General features: G+C 51.7%; 1 protein-coding gene across 4 annotated transcripts in view; it reads left to right on the top strand.

The window, feature by feature from the left end:
* Positions 1–2,185: 2,185 nt before the first annotated feature.
* Bicd2 (BICD cargo adaptor 2) overlaps positions 2,186–8,660 on the top strand; it is a 44,855-nt gene continuing 38,380 nt past the window's right edge. For 2 of the 4 annotated variants that reach the window (XM_087590425.1, XM_087590424.1), the window contains exons 1-2: positions 2,186–2,262; positions 2,367–2,531. In XM_087590425.1, coding sequence (XP_087446551.1) covers positions 2,514–2,531 — 18 coding nt within the window. In that variant the 5' untranslated portion in view covers positions 2,186–2,262; positions 2,367–2,513. 4 annotated transcript variants of the gene reach the window in all.

The raw sequence follows: 8,660 nt of genomic DNA, 5'->3' as shown, positions 1-8,660 counted from the left end.
TTTCCTCATTCATAAAACGATGGTGTGAACCAGAATACTGAGAGCGCTGAGTGCGCTGGCGCAGGTCAAAGACTGACACAGGGGGGCTGGAGAGATGGCTCAGTGGTTAAGAGCACCCAACTGCTCTTCCAGAGGTCCTGAGTTCAATTCCCAGCAACCACATGGTGGCTCACAACCATCTGTAAAGAGATCCGATGCCCTCTTCTGGTGTATCTGAAGACAGCTACAGTGTACTTATATATAATAAATGAATAAATCTTTAAAAAAATATTAAAAAAAAAAGACTGACGCAGGGAGCGCTAAAAAGGGGGTCTCTCATCTTCAAGTGTAGGGGGGGTGTCCACCCTCATCATCCTTGAATGTGGAGTCCTCTGGATCTCTCTCTGGTGTCACCTCCTCAGAGAAGTATTTCCTGGTTGCCACACTTCTACCAGTGACAACGAGATCCTAGAAACCTTCTTCGGAACCCTAACTTAGCTGGCTGGCACTGTCCCTGCTGAAGGAAGCCTACAATGATTGTGACCCACCATTTGTCTCCCCAATGTGCCTGGGATCACCTTTATCTTCAAGTTCAAAGTTCCCTGGTCAGGTTCTCAGTAGAAACTCATGGCTCTCTCCCTCCCTACTCACACCTGCCTCATAGGTTCAGGTCAGGGTGGAGAGGTTCCCAGGCAGCCAGGATAGGTGCAGGTACTGAAGAGCTCTGTCCTTGTTGGAGCAAGGTTTGTTCCAAAACATCCTCCCTCACTTAGTGTGAAGAGCTTTGTGGGCCTGATATATGGGCCTCAGTGTAGAGCCAGGACTCTCCTAGCAAATTAAGCTGGTTGGCTCAAGAGAAAAGGTAACAACACGTGTATTTATACAACTCTCTCTTGTTTTTGAGACAGGGTCTCTCTATTTAGTCCTGGCTGGCTTGGAACTTCATATATAGATCAGGCTGGCCTTGAAATCCTTCTACCTTTGTCTCCCAAGTGGTGGGATTAAAGGTGTGCTCCACCACACAAAGTTTATTTACTACACAATTCTTGTGTTGGCCCTAGATTTTCTTTTAATCGTGTGTGTGCGTGTGTGTGTATGGTGAAGTGGGTTCATATTCCTGTGGGTACACACAGGCCCCACGTGCACTGGGAATCAGAGGGCCAGATCTAGTTGTCAGTCTTTGTCTTGCATCTTGTTTGAGGCCGGTTATCTTAGTTCCCCACCCCCACCCCCAACTTCATGCACTAGTCTAACTTCAGGGGATTCTCCAATCTCCACCTCCCATCTTGCCTTGGGAACATTGGGATTATAGACTGTGCTTTATGTGGGCTCTGGGGGTGCAAATATAGGTCCTTGCTCTTGCTGAGCAAGAGCTTTATCCTCTGAGCCTTCTCTCCAGCTGACCTCTATGTTTTATGGTGGTCCGCAGCTGTAGGGTGTGGTGTTGCGGGGGCGGAGGGTGTGCAGTGAGAAGAGGAATAAGCTTGTTATATCCAAATCACCATGCGAGGAGGGAACTTTTATTTAGACATACAGTGAAGAGTACAGCCATGTCCCGCCGAAAATCGGGGACAGACAACATTTAAACACACCTATGACATTATGCTCACGGAGGTGCTTTCATTTCTATGAAAGAATATCCTAACGGACAAAGGGACAAGAGGAAGGAAGTAGTATCCGGGTTTGGGCTCCGCTGAGCCCCTAGCGTCAGGTTGTTGGCATCCTTTTGGCAGTGCCCGCGGCCCGCCACAAGTCATTCAAATCCCGCATAGAGCGCGCGCCACACAGTCTCACCAACCAGGCTCTGACGTTGTAGGACGCGAATCTTATTCGTAGTCTCCACAGCTCAGATCGCCTTACTCTAGAAAGGATAGGAGCACAAGGCTGGAGGTTCTCCGGGTGGCTGCGGGGTCCTTGGGCTGGGGTCGGTGGCACCCTTACTGCTGTCACGTCAGCGGCGCCGGCCAATCACCGATTGAAGCCAGGCAGGCGCGGCACACAACAGGCCAAGCAGTGAGCGCACAGTAGGACTACATCTCCCACAATGCTAAGGGAGACGTAGCTTTGCGTCTCTTTAGGCTCATGCCCCCTTGAGATTTAGACCAATCACAGCCTCAGACCAGGTGGGCGCAAGGGACTGCGGGTTATGTAGTCCATGCTCAGTGGGACTGCAGCCCCCAGTGTTCCCCGCGCGTCAGGGAGGAGCAGTGCGGCGGCGCGGGCGGCCGTCGGGGCTGGGCGGCGGCGGCGGCGGCTAAGAGGGCCCGGCTTGTGGGAGCCAAGGTGGGAGCGGGCCTCGGCGCGCGGCCACCATGTCCGCGCCGTCGGAGGAGGAGGAGTATGCGCGTCTGGTGATGGAGGCGCAGCCGGAGTGGCTGCGCGCCGAGGTGAAGCGACTGTCCCACGAGCTGGCCGAAACCACGCGTGAGAAGATCCAGGCGGCCGAGTATGGACTGGCGGTGCTTGAGGAGAAGCACCAGCTCAAGCTGCAGTTCGAGGAGCTCGAGGTGGACTATGAGGCCATCCGCAGCGAGATGGAGCAGCTCAAAGAGGTAGTGGCCGGCTGCGACCCCTGCCTGGGGCTCTGAGGTCATCCTGCCCAGTGGTGGGAGGTACCAGGGGTGGGGCAGAAGACCTAGAGTTGTGGTCCAAGGCAGTGACGGAGAGTGACCATGCTCGGCCCCGTGCCCTGCTGCTGGGGTCTAGGCTCCCTGCAGCTCCACGTACCCGCTAGTTTTCTCTGCAGGCCTTAATAGTCCTTTCGTTGAGGACTGATGTCCTGCTATGGTTATTGCTGCCTTGGGTGTGTCTGTGTAGGCGGCGGGGGAGCAGACGATGCCCTTACAGCTGAGGCTGTCCGTGAAAGTGACCCCCTTGGTAAGGCTGAGCCTGGGGCTGGTTGACCACAGTCTGTCATCTTCAAGCAAATCACTGCCCCCCTTTTTGGAGCAGCTGCTTTCTGTGCTGTTCATCTGGTTTCATGACTGCCTGAGGCTGGGAAGGGATGGATACAGTGAGTCGCAGCTCCTGATTGCCCATGACCCTTGACAGGCCGGCTTTCCCAGTATCCATCGCATCAGTGTGACTTAGCTCTGGCTCAGTCAGCTGCTTCCCCCCCCCCCCCCCCCATCTCATTAATGGTGCACCCACTACTGGGAAGCATGGCTTCCATCGACCGCTTCCTGTCTTGCTCGGTCTCCTAGGCCCTGCCTGTCGCCCTGGAGTCTGCGTTCCTTCTGTCGGAACCTGGTGCTTTGTGTCATCCCACTGTAGGGAGAGAGGTTGGACCCCCCAGGCTGGCTAAGAGCTTGAGGGGGGGGGGATGCAGTAGGAGGGACCTGGGTAAGCTTTCTGGGATGATTTAAGTGTTAGTGACTCTCCCATCCGTCTTGACTCCCCAGCCGTGTTCTGGAGACTGTCGGGGAAATGCTTTCTGGAAGAGGGACACACTTGAGTTTGGACCAACCCCCCCTTATTGCTTATGGGTGAGCTATGGGTGAGCCATGGGCAAGCTCTCCTCAAACCTTAGCTTCCAGCTCTGCAAAGTAGGAATACAGCTTTGCCAACCCACAAGTATTGCTCTGAGTGCTCTGCATTTAGAAAGGCCTGATGTGGGCCACACAGGTAGCTTTTTGGATTATCTAAATGGTTTCCCTTCCCTGTCAGACTCAGTTCTGCTCTCGGGTGTTAAAATCACAGGCTCATCTTTGGATACTTCTGCTCCCAGCCAGCTTTGGGTGGGTGCCTGAACTCTTTAGAGCCTCTCTTCTTTTCTGGGGGGGAATGAATCCCTAAAGTCTGGGTAGAACAGGGCTGGGTGAGTCCCAGAAGTGGCTGCTTCTGTGGGAAGGTAGGAATTGAGTCTTCCCACAGAATCTCAAGTCTGTTGTCTGTCAGAGGACATCAGTTACTTTCCCAAGCCTGGCTCCATCCGCAGTGGGTTGACAAAAGGAGGGGGATGGGCAGCCCCCCCTGGAGGGGGAGGGGACAGTCAAGGTGATAGATGAAGGTCAGGACTGTGAAAATATGGAGTGGGTGTATCCTCTTCCCAAATCTAGTCTTCTGTCTGGGGCTTCCCTTCCCCCCTCCTTAGTGCTCCAGGCAGGTAGCTGCACCCTTTAATTACAGTACCACTCCCACTGCACATACATATGGGTTGCCTTCCCACTTCCTGTGGAATGCCTGTGAACCTCTCCTGGGAAGCCCACTCTCCTCCTCTGAATTAGCAGGTTTCTTTCAGGGGCATGTGCTGTGAAAACTGGCTGTTGGTGATCTAGTCGGTCCTCACTTGGGTGACTTCTGTTGGTCAGCCTCCTGCAATTGTTTTATGGGCAGAATCATTTTATGACTCAGTGAAGAACAATGGTGGCATACATGTGGCCTTCTCTGTATCTGGAGGGAAACCTCTGAGAAGATGAGGAAGAGGGTGCGATCTATTCTCTAGGTGCCCTTTAGGTATCTGCTTAGTCTAATGCCAGTCCCACACTGTATAGGCTTGGACAGGCTGCTCCTCTCCCATTTGTGAGGTGGGATAAGGTTTCTTCCAGAAGTTTCTGGTGGAGTCCAGAGGAATGCATCAGCTTCAGAGAGTGTTGCCAAAAGTTTGTGCCAATCTGCCTCTTGTCAGCAGATTGTTCCTCACACCCATGCCAAAGCAGGCTCTGGTCAAACTCTTTAATCTTGGTCAGTATTGTATTTGAAATACTAACTTCTACTTTAAAAAAAAAAATGAAGATTTAAGGAGACAGCGTATATAGGAAGTTTTCTCCCCATAGAGAGGTGAACTGTCTTAAGTTGTTTGCTCCTTTAAATGTGGTAGATTTAGTTACTAACAAGTTAAGTTATGCTGTCGTCGAGTTGCTTGTGTGCTTGCCCGAGTTTAGTCATGCAAGCCTTTGAGGTGAGGAAGCCGTCTGACCTGGGTGAAAGGGTTTACAACCAGATCCCAGGAGAGCTTGTGCTGGTGAGCCAACTGAGCGTTGACCCCGCTGTCTTTATTTCTGGGAGAATGGCTATGTCTTGCTTACAACCATGGCCCGGGTGTTGACTGAGGCTAGAAGTGGAGAGGAGGCCTCATAGCCTGTTTTGCTGATATTGTGTGTCTAACTCAGTAAGGGCCACATCTGTCCCAAGTCTTTCTGCGCCTCTTCTGCTTATCCATCATGGTGGGGAAGAGGACTAGATGGACTCTTGCCAGCCTGTTCCTGGTCCCGAGTGGTCACGACACAGCTTGCTGTGGCCTTCGCTGCAGCTTTGGGTATATAGGTGTGCGGGGTGGGCAGAGGAGAGCAGTTGTGGTAGGAGAATGGGCTGAGCTCAGGTTCCCCGTCTCTGTTGTGAGAGATTCCCAGAAGCAGTTTCCCTCCACCTGGGCTTGGTCCAGGAACACACCCTCATTGCTGTCCCCTGTCACTTCTGGTGGTGCTGAGCTGTATGCATCACCCTTGTGGGTGGAATCCAGCGTCAGGCTGGGCCCAGACCCTGGCACCTAGTAAATGCTTTGTCAGCCGAGCTCCACCTCATTCAGGCCTGGAGCTCCTTACTGTAGTGCTTGCAGCACCTCCTATACCTGTCTGTCTGTGCTTGAGTATCTCCTGTTGCCACCTCTGAGGGCTGCCCTGTGTGTCATGCCTTGCCAGTTCGTGGGGCCACTTTGCGTCTCCCTTCTTCCTGGAAGTCCCGCTCACCTCTCAAGCTTAAACAATTTCTGGCAGGCCCTTTGACTCTGGGCTTGCCTGAGCTACTGTCTTCAACCCTTTCGCCTCTTGAGGAGGCAGGAGTGATGAAGGGGTTAGCAGTGGGTGCACTTCAAGGTACACAGATTGGTGCCCTACCAACCTGAGGCCCAGCTTCCTGGAGTATTTGCTTCCAGACAGGGGAAAGTCCTAGTCTAATTCCCCTGATCCTCTGACAGCCTCAGACTGCGGATCCTCATTTCTGAGCAGACAGATCTCGGGGGGGGGGGGGGGGGGGGGAGGCATGGGAATCACAGTGTTTTGTGGGGTCATGTGGGGTGTCAGTAATGGACTGTTTGTAGGAAGGTGGTCCACTCGAGGGTCTTGCAGATCCTTGAAGCAGTTGTGAGGCAGCTGTAGGCATCTGGCCAGTGGCCTTGTGGTCCCCCTTCTGATGGGTGACCTCCCTTCTTCTGGCCTGCCTTTCGAACTATCAAATGGAGGACAGGGGGGTCACAAAGGAATTTGATAGTCCCCTTCTACTTTTAATAATGTGTCTAGCTGCTGTAACAGACTCTGGTGTTGTTCTGAGGGGCATGGGAATCAGATACTTACACCTGGCAGAGAATCTGCCCCAGCCATGTGAATAGCTGCTCCAGGCCATCCCTGCCAGCATGTGGAGGTGTGGCCTTGGCCACCTTCCACCGGGCAAGGGCTGGCACAGCTGTGATGGAGCGAGCTTGTCTTCAGAGATGCCAAGCATACTCTGAGGCTTAGCAGCTGGAACCAGGGGGAGGCCCAAGCCCAGCACTGGGAGCTTATCACTCTCAGGGGAGCCAGCAGGCCTCAGAGAAGCCAGGCATTGCCTGAGCAAGAGAGGAGGTTAATTGTATGTGGTGCCCATTTCTGTGTTGTCAGAGTTGTGTTTTGGGACCCTGTCTGAGCTCTCAGGAATTGTGTGGCCTTAAATGAACCACTCTTTTGTTTAAGCCTTGGTGGCTTAATAATGGTGCCTGTCACAACAGTCTGGCGTACTAAGACCACTCGGATGGTCATTGTCCTTCCCTTCGTTCTGAGCAGCCACCATCAGCAACGGCCCTGGCCCAGGTCATGTGGGATTCCGGCTGAGTCTACTCAGGGACCCAGCTCTTTATTTGCGAGAGTAGCGAGCAGATTTGTTCTTGCCAGCTGAGGTGGCACCCCGTCTAGCCAGGCCTTCTTTTTCATATGTGGACTAGATGACACGTTGTTCTGCACATGATTACCTGCCGTGTTGTGATAACAGTGTGTGACTCATGACAATGCAAGCTCAGTTAGGTGAGGGTTGGGCCCCGGGCCCCTCTGGTTCAGTATTCAAAGTGAAGTCGAAAAGAGTGGTCCTCTCCAGACCAAGCCTGGAGATGGACAGAGTTAGGTAGAGCCTCAGGGCCAGGGCCAGGGCTGAAGCCAGTCACCCTCAACTTTCGTTCGTAAAGCCAGTGGTCACCAGGCGCAGGAGGATGATGGCATTGAAGAGGGCAGGAGTGGAGAGCCTCTTCAGTATTTAGACATCACTGTTTAAATGTGTACATTTTAGGAGCTTCAGAACATAGAGCAACCCATGTCTGTTGTAGAACCTGTGCAGGGAGGAGAAGTGGGAACGCTGGGCATTTCTCCTTGTTGGTTCCTTTTCTCGTGAGTATGTGTCAGATAGAGATACCACACAGGACAGGGAGACCATGGTGCGTCTGCCACAGTTTTCAAAAAGCAGACAAGTTGTAGAGTTTTTGTATTTCCATTTGGTTTGGTTTGGGTTTTAGTTTTGGGAATCAGAGGCGTCTGCAGCCACATCAGGCTGAACAAGTTGTAGTTTTAAGCAAAGCAGAAGTAGAGAGAAGGGTTCAGTGGACCCAGCCATGTTCTTGCCTACATCGACAGTTTCTAACTGTGGCTGGTCTTGCTTCTGTGCCTCAGTTCATCTTGGTTTGTTACTTCTGTAGCAGTAGATTTGTTGAGAAAATAAGGAGTATTTTCCTACAAAGCAAGAGCTATTGAGTTTTCAAGCCTGAAACCTAACAATTCCTTAATGTTATCTGCTTGTCTGAGCAGCACCTCAATTTCCCTAGCTTGGCTCAAGTGAGATTGCTAGAGTTATTTGTCTGAAAGTGATTGATATGTGAGGAAAGTTATGAAAATAATGCGAATTTTGCCTTTGCCTGTGTGTCGTTTCATTCATAAAAAACCACCAATGGGATTGGAACTGTATCTAAGTTGACAGAGTGCTTCACAAGCTCGCCCGTGTCCTTGGATTTGATCCTCAGTGCTGCGTAAACGGGGAGATGATGCACACCTGTAATCCCGAGCCTTGTGAAGTGGAGGCAGGAGGGTCAGAAGGTCAAGATTATCTTCAGCCTCATGGTCAAGGTCAAACTAAAGGACAGAAGACCCTGTCTGAAATAACACAAGTGAATGCAGATCCCTGGGCACACTGGCCCCAGCCACTAGAGAACACATTTGTATGTTGGATTGGACATTTTCCTATACCAAGTGAAAAACCTGCCCCTCACTCCCTCACAGAAGCCCCAGGACTGCCAGCCTATGACACCACATCCACGCCAGCCCCTCAGCACCCTGTTAAAGCCAAGAATCGTGTCAGAGTTTCTGTTTTTAACCATTGACTCTGTCAAACTGTGCTGCCTTTTATGATTAATTTAAAAGCAGATCACTTTAGGACCATTCTAGATTTATAGAATTTCAGACAGTGTAGAGGTTTGGTGTGGACATGCACCCTTGCCCATCTCATTCAAGCAGTTCCTTAGTGTGATACATTTGTTACAGCCCATGAACCGCTCAGGACCAGAGAGTGTCATAAAGCCTGTACTTTGTCTAGTTTGTCTTTGCTTTTACCTCGTGTGCTGCTTCTAACCCAGGGTCTCATCTGTGATTCCACCTTACATCTGGTTACCGTGTCTTCTCAGGCACTTGACCTGTGATGATTTCTCAGACATTCCTTATTTTTGGCCATTT

The sequence above is a fragment of the Rattus norvegicus genome, chromosome 17 (assembly GCF_021556685.1).
Source record: "Rattus norvegicus strain SHRSP/BbbUtx chromosome 17, alternate assembly SHRSP_T2T, whole genome shotgun sequence".
Classification (NCBI taxonomy): domain Eukaryota; kingdom Metazoa; phylum Chordata; class Mammalia; order Rodentia; family Muridae; genus Rattus; species Rattus norvegicus.
The sequence above is the reverse complement of the archived record's forward strand: the minus strand, read 5'-3'. Positions and strand labels throughout refer to the sequence as shown.